Raw genomic sequence first — 20,820 nt, 5'->3', positions numbered from 1 at the left:
ATAACAATTATTTTAATATTCCTCCCAAGTCCTGCAAATACCAAGCCCACTATTATCACTACCATTCATTGTTAATTTCACTGTTTGTGCCTTTACTCAAAACATAGTTTATAGCCATAATAATTGCAAGTATGTATAAATGTTATCTCTCCCATTTACAATTAAAGACAAAGTGACTTTGACAAATGTCTCTGTCATTTTCACTGTAAATCAGCAAGTAGAAATCAATTATATTTTAATCAATGTCTTTTCAACGAACTTATAAATCCTTTTGATTCTAAGAAGCCTTTTATTCTGGTCATCACTAGGCAATTATATCAGTTAATATGTACCTGAAATATTTTACAGATTATAATTAAGAAAATTTAAGCCCTGGCTGGCGTAGCTCAGTGGATTGAGCGCGGGCTGGGAACCAAAGTGTCCCAGGTTCGATTCCCAGCCAGGGTACATTCCTGGGTTGCAGGCCATAACCCCCAGCAACCGCACATTGATGTGTGTGTGTGTCTCTCTCTATCTCCCTCCCTTCCCTCTCTAAAAAATAAATAAATAAAATATTTAAAAAAAAAGAATAAGCACTTTCCAGTGCTCTCAAAACTTGACCAAGAAATATATTAAATGGCTTTTCTTTAAAAAAAAAAAAAAGAAAATTTAAACTAGATTGCCATATATTTTCTCCCTCTAGTTTCATCTGCATTTACATTTTAATGATCTATATTATTGATGTAGAATTTCTGTATTTAAGAAAATATCATTTTTATATAAAAATAACTATAAATTAATTTGGAGCATGCACACATAAATTTAGTTCCTTTTTTTATCATGAAGCCTAATAATTAATCAATGGTAGTAGACTAATAGACCCAGTCATTTGTTAATTATTTTCTTTACACTGCAGTCAATTTTCACTTAATAATATCTGTGACTATTTAGGAAAAATTACTGTCATTTGATTACTAATGTTTTTAACATATTTTTGTGATTATCTTTTAGATTCCATAGAGCGAATATTATTTTATTTAAAATGGCCCTTTACTGTTTATACAGAAGCTATTTCATTTGGCTTAGGCTGCCTTACTTATTTCAGTAATACCATGGAACATGTAAATTTTTCTGAGTAAAAGCATTATTTTCCTGGTTTCATGAACTTGCAATAGGAAAGCATAATAAAAGTAATATGAGAAGTGCTTATAAATGTTAACTCCACTTGGATTTATTTTATTCTTAAAAATACACTTTTAATTCTATGGTCTTTATGATATCATCCAGCCCTACACTATTCTAATTTAGGTTGTCGATCATGTATTCTAAAAATATTCCAAAAGAGAACTTATGATGACATATTTCTGAATTAGTTTCTAATTTATAAAACAGATATCTTCTTTGTATTGTGTTAGAATTTCAAACGTTAATATCTATTATAAATTTTTAACTATTTAAAATAGGTCATTATTTCATACATATGTATATTTATTATAAAATCACTAATGTCTGAACTATAACCTTAAATAAAGTTTACAAATAATTTATTGGGGAAAAAGTATTTATATAAAAGTAAATTGTTTAGATTAATATATTTTTAATATGCATGACAAATATTTTCTAAAAACAAATTTATATACTAATGCTATTTTCTTTTTGAACTGAAAGGACAATAACCAAATGTTATTGCTGTATGTATTAAAAAGTTATACAGAAATTTAAAATAAATGTGTGTTTATATGTATGTATAATTATGAATAAAACAATTGATTTTAAATAATACATTGTGGTATATACATAAACACAATTGAGATGATATAATTTTCTAATTTCTTAAAGAGTAAACAAAGTCTAGTTAAACTAAAAATATTTACATCTTATTAATACTGACCTTTCCCCAAATCTATACCGTGTGTTCATTTTATTCATAGCAGAAACTTTTTTAAAATTTAAATTATTTATTGTTGTTTAATTACAGTTGTCTGTATTTTCTCCCTCCCCCTCTTCCTCCACCCACTCCAAACCCCCTCCCTCCCTTACTTCCACCCTTCCCCTTGGTTTTGTCCATGTGTCCTTCATTAGTTCCTGAAAGCCTTTCTTCCCCATGTCTGCTCCCCCCTGCCCTCTGGCTATTGTTAGATTGTTCTTAATTTCAATGTGTCTGGTTATATTTTGTTTGCTTTTCTCTTTCATTGAGTATGTTCCAGTTAAAGGTCAGATCATATGGTATTTGTCCCTCACCACCTGGCTTATTTCACTTAGCATAATGCTCTCCAGTTCCATCCATGCTGCCACAAAGGGTAGGAGCCCTTCTTTCTTTCTGCTGTGTAGAAACTCTTGATACTCTGTAAAATACCATACATATTCTGAAATTATAAAATTATTCATACAGATGGCTTATTTTATACTTTAGTTATAATCTGAAGATAGTAAGCTAGTAAAATAATATTTGATTACTTGGAAAACTCCCTTTTATTTTGAGTAAAATATGGGCAAGTACATATTCTATTTACTAATGTAAAACATTGTAATGGAAATTCTCAGAAATACTTTTCCCACTTTCCTGAATTATTCCATATTAAAATATTATTCTTTTGGCTAGTTTAGTTATCTTTCTTGTGACTGCAAAGCAACAAAGAGGTCTTGCCAGTTAGAAGCTCTGCATTGACTATTTTGTGGTTTTGGTGTATTTTCACAGCTCTAGAGCTAATTATTTCTATTCAATTTATCTTGTATTTCATTCCTGTCTGTGTCTTCATTGGTCGACACAGTTCTTCACAAAGTTTACTAACAAATTTTTGTAATGAATATTTCAATGTCTTAGTCAAATGAACTTCAAGTCCTTCTTGTTTTTCCTTACTAATTAATTTTCATTTATCTAAGTAGGATAAACAGTATTCTGAAAGTATTCTATTCATTTAAAGGTGTTTCTGAAGTGACTAAGTTTTAAAAGTAACAATAATGCAACATTTTATTTTTGTATACGTGAAACATTGCAAGAGCTTTGTATGGGGCAAATTCACTCAGAATCTAGATTGTGAAAATATTTTTCCTTAATCCAGCAATTTAAATGTTAGATAAAGTAATGATGACACTTCAACCATTATCACATAAAATTTAGAAGTAAGTTTTTGTTTCAACTAAAAAACATAATTTACTTCTCTATTTAACATTTTAAGATTAATTTTGTCTGACAAGAAGAATGTTAATGAGAATTTCAGGATTTCAAATGTAAGGATATGTATTTCTCCCATCTGCACAATTAATTGAGATATTCCTCATAAAACTACTGAGGAATCAAGTTATTAATCACAAATCTTGCATATCTTATCATCTTCCTCATGTTGAGCTCTGAATACAGCTAAAGACCTGAAAAAGTTGATTAAGCACATCCAAGTGTCTAATTGAGCAATGTTATCTAATAGGGGTGTCCAAGCTTTTGGTGTCTCTGGATCACACTGGAAGAAGAATTGTCTTGGGCCACACGTTAAATACATTGCAAAATGTATATGGGAAACATCATGAAATAATCTCATCAGGATTTAAGTAAATTTATGATTTTGTGTTGGGCCTCATTCACAACCATCATGGTCTGCATGCAGCCCATGGGCCACAGGTTAGAACCACCAGGAAACATTAACTTTTTTTTCTATATTTGGCTAAAATTGCTCCAGACAGGGTAGTCTTCATAGATTTATTCAATTCCCAGTCAGGGCACCTACAAAAAGCAACTAATCGATGTTTCTCACATCTGTTTCTCTGCTCTTTCTCCATCCCTTCTCCTATCTCTAAAAATAAATAAGTGAAATCTTTAAACTATAGTATTGTAATAGCACTTGAGGTGCTTTGATAGAACATTTATCCTCATTGATTTTCCAGTTTAAGTGAAAAAAAACTTTTCCATTCAATTTATTTTAATATTTCAAGTAGTCAAACACTATGCACTTGAAGAACCCAAATAATATATCTAACATGGATTTTGGTGAACTAATAGTAATTTTAGATAGAAGCTTTAGTAACTAACTAGGGGTCTTAGATAGTTTTTTCCTGATGATATTTTAAATAAGTATTTCCCTTTTTGTCCATATAAAATACTTTTGTATCCCAAGGCTCCCTTGCTATATAAATGGTTGGGGAAAAGTAAGTTTATAGTTGTGAGTGCACAAAACACAACATTTATTCTTATTATTTATTAATAAATATGGACAACTGTAAATCTATTTTTGCCTTATCTTCTATACACTTTATCTTCTATTTGTCTTGTGCACTTACTCATCATTTAATTGATAATTTCACTTATGTGAAAACCAGAAATTGAATATTAGTAGTAAAGAAAACACAAAGTTTTAATTTAGAGATATAGATTAGGATGAACTCATATAATAACACCATTACTGTTATATTTAAATTAAAACATTGGAAAAAACATATAGATGTATTTTGTCAAGTTTTTAAAGCAAAAATGACTAAAAAGCTAAACAAAATAAGCACATTATTTTGAAATAAATTTATTTCAAAAATGTTATATATTTCTTATTAAAAATGTACAGTCAATGGATAAACACTTTTTCCTTATAACTCTATTTTCTTTTTTTACAGGTGACACAAACATCTACTATTCATGATGTTAAACAAAAATTTCACAAAGCATGTAAGTTTTGTGTCTATTTTAGAATTTATATTACAGTCTTATTTTTATTGAATCATAATTATCTATAAAAATAAGTACAATGTTATGAGAGAAAGAGTGTGTGGACAGAGTATTTAACATGTGGCTCAGAAATAATATGGTAAATACCTCTGGGCCATGAACATTCTTGTGTCTTATTCTCTAACTGATGCTTTAATCCTCATTATCCCTTTGTTTTTTCATAAAACTCATTTTTAGTTCATATCAGAGCAATTTTCATTCTAACAGAAAACTTCCTATATATACAAACATTAATAAATACAAGGTATTTTTTTTTACATTTAAGCAAAATATTAAGCAAAAATTTTACTCCATGTATTTATACCTGTCAAATTGCTTCCACATATTATTTAACTATATTAATAGCTAAATATAATCTATTAATGGATCTCCTATAATTATTTATTTATTGATATGACATTAGTATGCTAGATTTTTATTTTTACAACATTTTAACAAGGTTTACTCATAAACACTAAAAATGTCTATAACTGCTAGGGTACATTTTTTAAATGATTTTTGACACCCATCATTAACACCCCACATCAGAGTAGTGCATTTTTTACAACCCGGTAATCTGCATTGACACCACATTATTACCCAAAGTTCACAGTTTACTTCGAATTTTGTTCTTGGTGCTCTATAGTCTAGAGGTTTTGCTATGGAGAATTTTCAGTCCTTTAGTTGAATCATGTTTCTTTTCTTAAAATATGCCTAAAGTTTACAAATTAGAACATTAACCTGTTCAATCATAACAGTAAAATAGGTAGAATTGTTTTTATTATTTTCATTATTTTTTCAGGAAAACATAGAATATTTACTGAATACTTTCTGTACATATGACATTATGCTAGACATACTGACTAAATGGAAGTAGAAGACATCCCTGTTTGACTTCAAAAATTACCCTCATGAGGAAGGTAAATAAAATAGTCAATGTATCTAAAATTTATAAACATAAGGGGAAATATTTTAGAATTTTTAATAGGAATAGAAAGCATACACTTGTTGGAAAAACATTATTTGAAATATGATTTAGATTATTTTTATGGACTTTTTAAAATGTTCAATTACAATTGTCCCCATTCTCCCCCATTACTGTACCCCTGACCTACTCACCCCTACCTCACACATTCAATCCTCCTGTCCCCTAGCATGGGTCTTTATACATGTTTCTTGACTTGCCCTTTCCCCTTCTTTCCTCCTTTATCCCCATCTCCCATAGCATCTAGTCACTGTCAGTTTGTTCTTTATTTCTGTGTTTCTGGTTCTACTTTGCTTGCTTGTTTGTTTTGTTGATTATGTTCCACTTATAGGTGAGATCATATGGTATTTATTTGTCACTGCCTAGCTTACTTCACTTAGCATAAAGCTCTCCAGTTCCATCCATGCTGTTAAGAAGGGTAGGAGCTCTTTCTTTCTTTCCACTGTGTAGTATTCCATCATGTAAATGTACCACACTTTTTTGATCCACTCATTTACTGATGGGCACTTAGGCTGTTTCCAGTACTTGGCTATTGTAAATCATGCTGCTATAAACACTGGGGTGAACAGGTTCTTTCGAATTAGTGTTTCAGGGTTCTTAAAGTATAATCCCAGCAGTAGAATTGCTGGGTCAGAAGGCAGTCCTATTTTAAGTGTTTTGAGGAAATTCTATACTGTTTTCCACAGTGGCTGCACCAGTGTGCATTTCTACCAACTGTGGACTAGGGTTCCCTTTTCTCCACAATTTCCTCAGAACTTTTTGTTTGTTGATTTGGTTATGATGGCCATTCTGATTGACGCGAAGTGTTTGTCTCATTGTGATTTTAATTTGCATCAGATCTCTGATGGCTAGTGATGCTGAAGATTTTTTCATCTGTCTGGGCCCTCTGCATGTCCTCCTTGAAGAAGTGTCTGCTCGGGTACTTTGCCCACTTTTCAATTAGGTTGTTTGCTTTCCTGGTGTGGGGTTGTGTGAGTTCTTTATATATTTTGGAAATCAAACACTTGTTTGAGATATCATTGATTTAAATTTTTATAGAGGGTGAGTTCTGCTATTTTACGATAAGGACAGGTAGGTTTTGAATATGCAGAAGAGAACCAGGAAGAAATTATATTAAGAAAAAAAGAACAAAAGAAAATGAGCTCGAAAAGAAAGATCTGCCATAGATCAATTCTCTATTTTTAGCCATCAAATTCTGCATGCATTTATGCCAATATATTATAATTTATTGAAAAAATTTTAAATCTCATATCCATGCCTTATCTCATAATGTATGTAAACCATGTTACCATAATTATTTCCACAAGTATTTCCTATTTACATTCTAAATGTTTTTGATTTATTCCTTTCTTTGCATAAATATGATTCTCATTAAAGTAGTAATGAATGCCATCTTTGGAAAGAGTTAAATCAATTTTATCTAATAAAGTGGTTTCAGAAAATTTTGAGTATTTAGTGAGAGGATATTTAAAAATAAGTTTTTTTACTATAAAGTAAAAAAGGGCAGACATGTTTTTATTTAAATCGATATGACAATGTAAGAAATACATTGTTTCTGTATTTGTCCTGAAATGAGGAAATGAATAACAGACTAATGAATTTTTAGAAACAATATGCAATCACTGCCTTGTGTGATTCCATGAGCACTTTCTGATAGCTTGATTGTGTATATAGATATGCATAACAACTACATGGACTCTTAAAATTGTAGAGCCAGAATTTTTATATTTATGTGATCCCAAGCTTATTTCTAGATAGGTGAATGAAGTTAGCTAGTTTGTAGAAAATCCTAGAAATGTCCAGTTTCAGAATTGGAAAATTGAATATGACAATAGTACAGTGAGTATTAATAGCTGATTATATAAATTCTTACGGGTATCTTGACCACTATTAATTTGCTTTTCTAAGCAGTTTTAATCTTTAACAATTGCATAAATTTAAACTTTTCTTTTTTACTTTTCCAAAAGTATCTTCACTTTGAAAGTATATCCATCACTTGTAGAACAATAATAGTCATGAAATTTTGCATTTGTTGTACTAAATTTTAAAAAGTTATCTATCTTCAGATTTTAGGAAATGAAGACGCAAAAACGTATTTTGCTTGTATTGCATTACAGAGAAGTATCTCAAACATAATTAAATTGGGTGTTATGTTTAATATATTTGCCAAATCATAAAAAGAAAGCAAGAAACTTTAACACTAACAATATGTGATGGTATGTACAATGATTAAAAGAAAGTTATGTGTTAATTTTCCTCATATTTTATCTCTTTAGCATATTTAAGAGTACATAACATTGCATTCGTTTTTCAAATCTATATTCAACCAAGAATAATCACATATGTGTATGTATACATGCATATATAGTATATGTACAACAGTTATAACTACGTAACTACAATTGCTAGCTTTCTACAGACTATTTTCTGATGCCAATTTATTATTTTTATTATGACATTTCAGATGCTATTTTTTTTCAGGCCCTGGAGTTATGATACAAATTGTTAATCTTGGAAGTAAAAAAGTAACTTATTGGAAGACTGGTTTCCTGAGGGAAGAATACTCCTTGTGTGTCTTTTATCTCTAGCCTTTGTTCTTCAGGTTTTCTCACTGATCTTGATTTCTTGTCTGCATACTATTTCTCTGACTTCTGTCAGCTTTACATTTTTCTTAGTTTTATTTTGGAACTTTTTTACCATGATTTTCCTTGTCTTATAAAATGACTATCTTATGCTCTTTTAAGGTTCATAATTTTTCATTTCTGCTTTGTTATGAGTTTTTTTTTTTTTTAGATTGCCCTGGTGACACTAGCAATCAGACTGGTAAGAAAATAGATAGGGGAGGGAAATGTGATTACAGTGTTAGCTGTTAAAGCAAAAGGGAAAGAACAATGATTTTCATCAAAAGAGATACCTATTACACTATAAATTTTATATATACACACATACAAAAATGCACACAAAAACATTACATTCAACTATTTCTCCTCTTCTCATTTTAGCTACCAGAAAATTGATGAATTGCCCTCAACTGCAAATTCTCCACCAGTCTTTCTTTACCTCCATCCATTTATTTGTAACACTTAAAATTATTATTCTTGCTTATACCTTGAAGTCTTTCCTGAATAGTTTCAGTGATTTTCACACTCAATTCTGCATATGTTATCCCTCTAGTCACTCCCATCTTTTCACACAGCTTGCATATAGAAATTACTGCTTGTCAAAACCAAGCTGAAAAATAGGGATTTATATAAGTGCAGGGGACACTTGGACTAAAGGAATGTAAAAAATAAATTCTAAGATTTCAATAGAGCTTTAAAAAAAATCCCCATGCAAGTATACAATTACCTGTCTAGGCTGAGTAGCATTATCCCATTTCATGTTATTCAACTAAAAATATTTTCATGTATTCTTTAGTTTAAAAGCAATTACTTCTCTTTTAGAATACAACATGACTTGTTAGAATAATTATCAAAATTTTTAGAAAGCAGCAGAACTTACCAAGAATCACAGCCAAATATATACATACTAATTTAAATTTTTAATGATATACAAGGTCTGTCCAGCCATGGAATATGAAAGAAAAAATACATTTATTGAAGAAGCTACAAGATGCAAGAAACATTGTACATAGGACAATGATGGCCCAGTCCCCATCCAAAGCAGGCACCTTGGGATCTCACAAAATTTTCCCAGTTGTCATCATCTACCCCATTGTGTTTTCTTGAATCTCATCAATGGTCTGCAAACATTTCCCTTTCAAAGGTGATTTTGTTTTGGGAAAAGTGAAAAGTCTCAGGGCACCAAATTTAGGCTGTAGTGGGCTAAATCATCTGGATGATTTGATATTTTGCCAAAACACTCTTCATGAGACACAATACATCATGGTCACATTGTCATATTACCCATAGCTGCAGCCTTCTGAATTATCTGAACATTTTCCTCAGAGGAATGTTCAAGCTTAGCACGAAATTTGATGCAGATTAATTGCTCTACTTGCTCATTCATTTTGAATGTGATGGCCCCAAAGTACACATGCTCACTCAACAGCATCTACCACCCCACTGACCAGAACAGTGAAGTCATCATTGTTCACCCATGTGCATTCTAGTCCACCAGTGCACTTTCCTTGGATGCCAGGTGATATTGATGTCACTCAAATAATTCTTGTTGTATTAACAATGGCTAGACATTTTCTGGACAAACCTTGTATTCTATTTTGTAGATTTAATTAATAAAAAAACAAAAGTTTGCCAAAATAACAAATGAATCCCAGTGAAAAAAAATTGGCTGAGAGTTAAGTTGTTCTGCTGTGATTTATTTTACTCAAAATTGTGTAAATTTGTATAGTCTAGACTTCTAAAGAGAGGGACAAGGGATGAATATGATACTTGGCAATGATAAAAAAGAGCATATATTAATGAAAATAAAGTATTTTCAAAGCAAAGGTGGAATGAATATGCTGTTTAGGAACTGAGTCTTTACTCTTGTAAGCCAAGAAATCTCTAACAGAAATTCAAAAATGCTATTGTTGTACAAAGTTGTATAAAAGAAGTGTTTCATCCAAATAGTTTTTTTTATTGTTGTTCTGTTACAGTTGTCCCACTGTTACACCATTGCTCTCCCCTAACCCATCATTCCAACTCCCATAGTCAATCCCCCCTACTGTCCATGCCCATGAGTCCTCTATTCATATTCCTTGGTTTGCCCCTTCCCTTTCTTTCCCCTGTTATCACCCTTCCACCTCCCCTCTGGTCATTCCCAGTTTGTTCTTAGTTCCAAGTCTCTGTTTTTATTTTGTTCATTTGTTTGTTTTGTTGATTAGATTTCACTTATAGGTGAGATCATATGGTTTTTGTCTTTCACCACCTGGCTAATTTCACTTAGCATAATGCTCTCCAGTTCCATTTATACTGTTAAGAAGGGTAGGGTTTCCTTCTTTCTTTCTTCTACATAGTATTTCATTGTATAAATGTACCACAGTTTTTTGATCCATACATTTACTGATGGCATTTAGGCCTGTTTCCAGCACTTGGTTATTGTAAATCGTGCTGCTATGAACATTGGGGTACATAGGTTCTTTTGAATTGTTGTTTCAGGATTCTTAAGGTGTACTCCCAGCAGTGGAATTGCTGGGTTAAAAGACAGTTCCATTTTTAGTGTTTTGAGGAAATTCCATACTCTTTTTCACCAGTGGCTACACCAATCTGCATTCCCACTAACAGTGCACTTTTCTCCATAATCTCTCAAGCACTTGTTTGTTGATTTGGTTATGATGGCCATTCTGACCCATGTGAAGTAGTGTCTCATTGTGTTTTAATTTGCATCAGATCTCTGATGGCTAATGATGCTGTGCATCTTTTTCATGTGTCTGTGGGGCTCTCTGGACGTCCTCCATGGAGAAGTGTCTGTTCAGGTCTTTTTTTCAGTTTTCAATTGGATTGTTTGTCTTCCTGGTGTGGGGTTTTGTGCGTTCTTTATGTATTTTGGGATTTTATATATCAAACCCTTGTCTGAGGTATTGTTGGTGAATAATTTTCACATATAGTTGGTTCCCTTTCCATTTTGTTGATGTTGTCCTTAGCCATTCAGACGCTTTCTAGTTTGATATAGTCCCATTTGTTTATTCTTTCCTTTATATCCCTTGCCCTAAGGGATATATTGGTGAAAACATTGCATCGTTGGATATCTGATATTTTCCTGCTTATGCTTCCTCTAGGACTTTAATGGTGTCATAACTTATATTTGTCTTTTCATCCAAATAGTTTTTTAATCAACTTGTTTTTAATTTTTAAAATGCATTTATTTTATAGTTACAGGTAGCTTTCTATGAGAACAAGTTGTCCTCAAAGTTATTACAATATCATGCATAATGTCTAAAAAAGAAACTAGCCATTGGATTAGACAACTTACTCAAGGCCACATAGATAATAAGTTGCTGAGCTGGAATTTAAACTCAGGGAATATGACTCTTGTGTCCTGCACTCGAAACATACCCAAATTTCCTCTATTTTACTGAGTCATGTTTTTCATTCAGGCAGAAGTTCAAATAGTACTTGTTTATTTTACTTTGGAAAGGCTATTATCATTCCCCATTTTCAAATAGAGAAAAAACTGGAAACTTAATTTTTTAAATTATGTAATGAGTACTAGTGCTATTAATGAATTAATTGATTTATTTTTAAAGATTTTATTGATTTTTTAGACAACCAGAAGGGAGGGAGGAAGAGAAGGAGACCCATAACCCAGGCATGTGGCCTGACTGAGAATCCAACCAGTGACTCTTTGGTTCACAGGCCAGCACTCAATCTGCTGAGTCACACCAGCCAGGGCCTAGTGCTATTAATTTAAACATAGTTCACATTTTGTTACAATGACTGAAATTTCTGTCTAATGTCTCATGGCACCATAAGATCAAACATTGAATAAGTAACAGTTAATGTGACTAAAAGGAAAAATGCAAATATGGCTTGAACATGCTAATAGAATTTCTCCTGTGAGTCTAATCTAAGAATAAGTAGTATATGAACAGAAGTAAACAATTAATGACAATCATCTGAAGTGTAATTTGTGAAATAACTAGTATAAAAGAAGTTTCTGAAAGAAAAGCAAAATCATTTTGCCTGTGTCTTATGTGTTATCTATTAGTTGACCATATCATAAAATGTTTCAGTGTTTATAATTTATTGGAGTACTTGTCTCTGAAGTTCCCAGAAAAAGCCCTGGGTATAGAACAAGAGAAAGAACAATGAAATTAGCAGAATGATTGTATTTTTAGCTGCATGAATATAGATATAATTTATTATGACAGATGAAATGCATGTACATTTTTTCCAGAAAGCTAGGAGAATATAAAAAATGCTAAACTTTGAAAAGTGCAGGGAGAGTAACTCAAAACAAAGGTAACAGACTAGAAGTACCTTTCATATACAGTACAGAATAATGAGTACTCTCTGGGCAATTTGAAAGGAGCCTCCTCGACCAAGCTGTGTAGAGCTTCCTGGTCTCTCAACAAATGAAGCTAGGAAAATGATAAATACAAACAAGCAAAGAAGTGGCAGAATACTTTTGTTAGAAAAAGGCGTCTGTCATTAAGTCAAGAAGTAGCTAATATTCTTTAATAGTTTCTTTACTGAAAGGAATTGTGAGTTTGTCAATAATTTATAGAAAATGTCCTAATTTTGCAGGTTATTTATTCTTTGATAATATTCAAGGTTATATTTTATAAAAACTATGGAAACCTTCTTTGAATTTAAACACTGAGGTATACATATGACCCTTTACTACAGGACAGCAATATTGTATTTAATTTTACATGTGGATTTTAAGAATGAGGTAAGTTAATGAAACCTGTATATATTGACGTTCTGGTCATTAAAGGAGTTTTAACAATTGTGCCAACTGAATACAAAGAAACTTGATTGTATACCGTCCACCACCAGTTGACAATAATTATAATTGCCTCCTTGATAAACTTCAGACCAAAAATTTTAGGAAGGAGTGAAATTTCATAAATTCTATTTCATCCATTTAAATGTTCTCAGGATTTTCAAAATATCACATTCAAATAGCATACTGTATACAAAACTCAACAATTTTATGCCACATATTGCTAATTATTCTTCAGTTTTAGAGATGGTTGAAATTTTGAAGAACAATATTTGTTGATATGCAAATTTTATTTCACTGAAAATGCTTTATGTTTCCAAATGATTCTTACAACATAATAGCTTAAATTATTTGTATTTTCAATTTAATATTTAAAACAACTTTTTTATGCTATTTGAGTGGGAAAATAATTATTTAAGTCAACTTATTTCAACAAATACTCATTAATCAGGTCAAATGACTAAGTACCATGCTATAGTACTAAAAGAAAAGTATTCATACATAGCCATCAGAAATTGCTAGCATGCAGAAACACACGCTTATGCACACACACACAAATTGAATAGCATTCTAGAATTGATTAATGTTGAAAGCATTAATTAAGAATTAAAGTTAATCAATTTACTCTGTGTGGTCACAGATTCTCTAGAATCTAAAAGTAATTGACAAGATATTTTCAGCTCTTTTTCTTTTTTTCCTAAGATTTTTTAAATTTTGCCTTCAATTTTGAAGAATATATTCACTGATAATAGATGCTAGACTGGAGAGATTTTTTTTTCCTTTTTGATTTTTTTCTGTGTATTTTCCATTACCTTTATTCCCTTTATGCCCCCTTTCAACTCCACCTACCCCACACACCCTGTTGTCACCACACTGTTGTCCATGCCAGTGAGTCCTTTTTCATGTTTGCTCAACTCTCCATCCTGCAACCTCTCTCACTCAGAGCTGTTGGCTTGCTCTCTACCAGTCTGTCTCCGTTTTGCTTTTTTAGTTCAGTTTGTTCATTAGATTCCACATATGATTAAAATTATATGGTACTTTTCATTCCCTGACTGGCTTATTTTACTTAACATGTTCTTCAGGTCCATCTATGCTATTGGAAAAGGTGAAATTTTCTTCTTTTTTATGTCCAAGTAGTATTCAATTGTGTAAACCTACCATCATTGTTTTATGTACTCATGTACTGATGGACACTTGGCTGCTTCCGAACTTTGCCTCCTGTAAATAATGTTGAAATGAACACAAGGCTACACATATTCTTTCCAATTAGTGATTCAGGTTTCTTCAGATAAATTTCTAGAAGTTGCATTACTTGGTCATAGGTATTTCCATTTTTAATTTTTTGAGTTATCTCTATACTGCTTTCCACAGTGGCTCTACCAATCTGCATTCCTACCAATAAAGCAAAAGGGTTCTGCTTACTCCACATCTTTGCCCACACTTGTTTGTTGATTTATTGATGATAGCCATTCTGGTAAGTGTGAGGTGATATCTCATTGTGAGTTTAATTTGCATTTCTCTGATGATTAGTGATGTTGAGTATCTTTTCATATGTTTGTATGACCTCCTTTGAGAATTGTCTACTCAAGTCCTTTGCCCACACTTAGTTGGATTGCTTTTTGTGCATGTGTGTGTTAAGTTTTATAAATTCTTTATTATATTTGGATATTGTATCAGAAAATATGTTCTCCCATTTTGTGGGCTATTTTTCTTTTTTATTTATTGTTTCCTTTTTAGTTTGATGTAGTCCCACTTGTTTATTTCTCCTTTTGCATTCATTGCCTGAAGAGATATGTCACAAAATACATAGCTATGAGCAATATCTGAGACTTTACTGCCTTTGTTTTCTTCTGTGATTTTTAGGGTTTGGGGTCTAACATTTAAATTTTTAACCCATTTAAAATTTATTTTTATGTGTCATGTAAGATGGTAGTCTAATTTCATTCTTCTGCAAGTATCTGTCCAATTTTCCCAACACCATTTATTGAATAAACTGCCCTTAGCCCATTGTATATACTTTCTTCCTCTGTCAAATATTAATTAACATTAATTTGGGTTTCTCTGATGACTAGTTGACACAGACACTGGCCCACAGTGTCTGCATCATTAGGGATGAAATGAGACATTCACTTGGACTACCGAATCTGGTGGAGGAAGAGGGACAGCATGGATTTTCTCTCAAGGGGAGTACCCTTCATTGGGTTTCTCAGCACATTACATGATGGTCCTCATTTACTATGCACAGGTTCGCTTTAGGTGATTACCTTTTACAGGAAACAAAGGAGCCAATGCCGCTAATTACATAACAGAAGAAGAATATTTGCAAATGAAAAGGCAAAAGTGGTTGAACCTGTTACACTCATCCTTGGAAGGTTTAGCGTGGATTTTAGGAAACTACTTTGCAGTAAATGTCCTCAATTCAGGGTGAGGGAGTTTTTAGCAAGAGCAAGACTCAAAGTGGCCTAGGCATTCTGTAGGCCTGATTCTCCATGGAAGAACCTATCCATGGGCACAGGTTCTATGCTTCTCCGAGTGGGAGCTGGGCCCATGCCACACAGAATGGTCTCCTACAACTAGTGATGTTGAGCATCTTTTCAAATGTCTTTGGCCATCTGTATGTCTCATTTGGAGAAGTTCCTATTCAGATCCTTTTCGTATAGCAATACTTTCTTCCAAAATATCTCCAAGAAAAAGGGAAACACAAGAAAAAAATAAAATGGGACTATGTATCTTTATTTGTATACTAAACCATTTTTGCAGAGTAAAGAAAGTCATCAATAAAATAAAAAGACAACCCATTGAATGGAAGAACATAATCACTGATATATATGAGAAGGGGTTAATATCCAAAATTTATATAGAACTTTTAAAGCAAAAATACAATTCTTTATAAAGAATTCAACACCAAAACAACAAATAATCCAATTAAAACATAAACATTTTTTTAAAATATCTGGTATTTATGCTGGTGTAAGAAATAGAGTACTGGATTCTCCCTATTTAGAGTATCATTTTTATTTCTTTAACATTAGTTTCTTATAAAATGTTATTCTTACTGAGTTTATTTAGCTATTTTCTGTCCTTTAGATACATTTACATTACTTGTTTTTAAAAACTATTTAAATCTTAGAAACCTTATCCTACTTAAAATATATATCTTTGGTCATTTATTTTGTATCATGATTTCTCCATTATTTTGCTGATAATTTAAAAAACATATTTTCTTGACAGCTTTTTAGTTTATTTTTTAGAGTCCCATAAATTTGAATCCCAAATAGTTTCAGGGACATGATGTTTTGCAAATATTATTATCCAAAGACTTCTATAATACCATTATATATCATTGTTAAATAGTTGAAAATATGAATCTGTATAGCCTCCTTGTTTTTCCACCATTTATTTTAGTAAGCACTAATTCTTTCCTGACATGAGTTAGAGTAAAATATTCATAAAATAAATCCACATCAACAAAGCTTTTAGTTACAGTATTATCTAAAAAATGTATAAGGTAGTATTATGTAGTATTATATACATAGCACGTGTATTTTAAAATATAGATCTTAGATATGTGTGTGTATGTGTGTGTAGAGGATTACATGGTGTGCAATGTCATAAAACAAATATATAGTTAAATATTTTCCTTTTCTACTACAGAGTTAGGGAAGTATAGAGATGATCTAAAGTCTGTTTTCAGAAAATTATTACATTTTTCTATTTGAAATATGCAAGCATTCCTGGCTAACTTTCTTTAGTGCAGACAAAAATATTTTAGAAACCCCAAACAATGTTTACATGTTCTTAAAAATAAAATACCTTAATTTCCTGTTTCAGTACCTTTTGTGTTTCAAAGCCTATGTCAGTCATCCCCAAGCTGTACTTAAATAATGTAAAAAAGTCAAAAGCAAAATATATAATCTAAAATGAATGTTTTATATAGAAATTCTACAGGATCATATTGAGGTTCACTAAATGTTTATCAAATGAAATCTAAATATATATTTTTATTAAATTTACTGAGGTAGCATTGGTTAATAAGACTAGGTAGGTTTCGCCCTGGCTGGTGTAGCTCAGTGGATTGAGCACAGGACTGCAAACCAAAAGGTTGCATCTTCAATTCCTAGTCAGGACACATGCCTGGGTTGTGGGCCAGGTCCCCGGTGAGGGACAGAAGCAACCACACATTGATGTTTCTCTTCTTCTCTTTCTCCTTCCCTTCCCCCTCTCTAAAAAAATTAAAAAATAAGATATTTTAAAAAAGACTATATAGATTTCAAGTGTACAGTTCTATGATGCATCTACTGTATATTGCATCATGTGAATACCTCTTAAAATCTAATTGTCCTCCATCACCATATATTTGGCCACCTTCACCCTTTACCCTCCACTCTCTTTTCCCTCTGGTAGCCAACTCTCATACTGTTGTGTATGAGTTTTTGTTTGTTCATTTTTCTTGTTTGCTCATTTGTTGCTTCCAGTTTTATATCACACAAATGGGTAAAACCATATGGTCCTAGACTTTTTTGTCTGAAATATTTTGCTTAGCATGGTATTTTCAGGATTCATGCATTTTGTTGCAAATGGCAATATTTTATCTTTCCTTATAGCTGAGTAGTATTCCATTGAATATGTGTACCACTTTTTCTCTAGCCAATCATCTTTGTCATTTTGCACATCTTGGTCACCATGAGTAGTACTGCAATGAACATAAGGGTGAATATATTTTTACAAGTAAATTCTATCAACTTTATTCGGTAGATGCCCAGAAAAAGGTTGCTGGGTTACATGGTAAATTGTATTTTAAATATTTTGAGGAGCCTACAAACTGTTTACATAGTAACTCTACCAGTTTACATTACCACCAGCAGCAAATGAGGGTTTGTTTTTCTCTACAACTCCTTCAACAGTTGTCATTTGTCTTGCTGATAATAGTCATCCTAACAGTTGTGAGGTTGTATCTCATTGTAGTTTTGATTTGTATATTCCTAATAGCTACTGGAGGGTAGCTTCTTTTCACATACCTGTTGGCCATGTGTATATCTTTTTGGGAGAAGTGTCATTTCAGGTCTTCTGCCTTTTTATTTGGGCTGTTTGTGTTTTGGTGTTGAGTTCCTTATATAATGTTTTATAACAATCCACAGCACACCATTCATCTAGTTCACTTTTGAAATTTAAATCAACTTCTTTACATAAAATTTCTACCTACTATAAGTTTCATGTTATTCTAGTATATTACCTCTCAATTTTCTTTTTATTTTTCTACTTACCTACTTAACTTTTTCCTATTTTCTTTGACAGCTTTCATACCAGGTTTTCAGATATTTCCTTCATTCTAAGACTTGGCATTACATTAAAAATTACATCTAAAATGGCAACTAAATGGTAATACAAATACAATGACATTTGTATTGACATGCAAGTGTCAATAAGACTTGTTTCTCTTGTACTTTTACTTCCTCTCCATTTTACTTCTTTATCCTATTATTCAAACCAGGAGATTTGCCTTAGTTATTATTTACTTTTAATGTTGAAACTGACTAAACCACATGGCCATCTACTATTCTAAATATCTCATTCTTAATTCAGAATTCCCATTTTGTGAAACTTGTTGAGATTATGCACAACCTCTAGAATCCGACCATTCTTCTGAAGTGTCACCTAGCTTAAAAATGTCATTTGTACTTTATCTAAGACTGCTCACTTACTGACTAGTTAATATCAAATGCTTTACTATGAAAACCTCTTTTTCTGTTCTGGTAACATTTATTGCTCACTTTATTGTATATTTTCAAACACACCTATATTTTTTTTACCAAACAAAATCTCCAACATACAAACCACTTATAAAAATGTCACCATTCCCTCACCTATTCATAGCTTAGTACTCACCTCAAAACACATTTGTCACCAAGCCAAGATCTTTCAAAGGTCACTGGTATTTCTTTGGTGGTGGGTGGCTAAGGCAGTGGATCATTTTTGATCATTTGTAACTTAAACTGTCAATTGCGTTTGACATGTACACTACTTTTCTCTGTGTTTGGCGGCTTTTTGTTTGATTGTACCTCTCTGCCTACTCGATTCTAAGGTATTATACTTCTTTTGTCTAATCTGAACCTTCATTCTCAGACTCCTTTGAGGATTTCTCATGACTCTTTGCCTGTTAAATACGATTCCTTCTCAGACTCTATCTTAAGCATGCTTCCTTTGTAATTCTACATTTTTTTCTTTTTGTGTGTGTTCTCAATAATTTCAGTTGTTTCAAGAATATCAGCAAGAGAAAAACAAATACCATAAAAATTCACTCATATGTGGAACTTAATAGACAAACTGGACGAACAAGCAAAACTGAGACAGACTCATAGATAGAGAGCAGGCTAGCTGACATAGGACAGAGGTAGGAGGTGGAGGGTGGACCAAAAAGGAAAAAGTCCTTGTGGACATGAGCAACAGTGTGGTGATTGCAGTGAGGCATGGAGTATCAAGGGGCTAAATAATAATAGGAAAATATGATAAAAATTTTAAAAAGATAAAATATCATTAACAAATGAATGAAGTCAAAACTGTCTTACTAGAACTTTCAATTGTATATTCAACAGCCAACATGGCATCTTGGCATCTCAATATTGCATCTTTCAGACACCTCTGAAGAAATGCGTTAGATTTGACACACAAACCTACAGTAACAGAATCATTCTGAAACATTCAAGTTTTTTTCCAAATTCTAAGAATTGGGGATAACTGAAATGAAGTAATTCTTGGGACAATAAATAGGGATATGTACTGCACACTGAATTGTCTTACGGTGTAAAGGTTCTATTTAAAGTACTGTGATAATGAGAATCCATTTTTAACCAAGGCATTTTATTTATATTTGAAGCTATTGGGTTTGAGGGATGACAAATTGATATAAACTTACCTTATCCCAGAACAAATAAAATATATTGATCATAAGAACATGGATTTATGTATGTGTATATATACATGTGGCTGTGTAGCTCTGTGATTAGATCGCCACTTTATAATTATATTTATTAAAATTCTTAGATTGTGCATTGCAATAAAATTATTTGAAAGAGGTCACTGACTATTAAGCAAATGACTACTACCAACATATTCAGATACACCATTGATATATCTGCAATCTCACAATTACAGTTCAAATGTTGGAACTTTAAATCTGAATACCTATATTAGTCTCCAGTTTAATACCTTTTCTTATACATTGACGTGGTCTGCATCCTATTCCTACTTCCCTCCTACCTCTGGCATCAAGTTAAAGCTCCTTATGTCATACAAAGGGGGACCCCCCAAAACAGGAATTTATTTATACAAATTTGTGTATTTATTCTTTTTATTGTTTTTCAGTTACAGTTGTCCCACTTTTCCCCCCGTTACTCTACCCTATTTATTCTTACATGATCAAACTTCAGTCACCTTCAAAGTACTCTCCATTTAAAGCAATACACCAATTGAGATTTCTTTCACTGCTCGATGACTTTCTGAACTCGTTGATTTTAGTGGCTTTTAGTGCTTATGCTGTTTTGTGTTTTACCTCTTCTATCTCAGTAAAATATTTCCCTTTGAGAACTTTTTACATGTGGGGATACAAAAAAAAGTCCCTTGGGGAGAAAACAGGGTGAATAGTGAGGGTGGGGCACAGGGGTCATGCCGTTTTGGTCAAAAACTGCTGAACACTCAATGCAGTGGGCAGGTGCATGCATAAATCACCAATCATGAAATGGGCAAAGGTGTTGAAAGAGTCTCCAAAAAATTTCCCTGA

At 32.1% G+C, this 20,820-nt stretch overlaps 1 protein-coding gene across 2 annotated transcripts in view; it reads left to right on the top strand.

Annotated features, from left to right (window-relative positions):
* Positions 1-20,820, top strand: part of TECRL (trans-2,3-enoyl-CoA reductase like) — an 88,130-nt gene that overhangs the window by 12,706 nt on the left and 54,604 nt on the right. For both annotated transcript variants that reach the window (XM_045834372.1, XM_045834370.1), the window contains exon 2: positions 4,579-4,630. In XM_045834372.1, coding sequence (XP_045690328.1) covers positions 4,579-4,630 — 52 coding nt within the window. The remainder of the gene's footprint in view (positions 1-4,578; positions 4,631-20,820) is intronic.

Source organism: Phyllostomus hastatus, unplaced genomic scaffold (assembly GCF_019186645.2).
Source record: "Phyllostomus hastatus isolate PE091 unplaced genomic scaffold, TTU_PhHast_1.1 phas_contig_196, whole genome shotgun sequence".
NCBI classification, from domain to species: Eukaryota; Metazoa; Chordata; class Mammalia; order Chiroptera; family Phyllostomidae; genus Phyllostomus; species Phyllostomus hastatus.
Note: the sequence above shows the minus strand (reverse complement) of the source record. Positions and strands in the feature narration are given on the sequence as shown.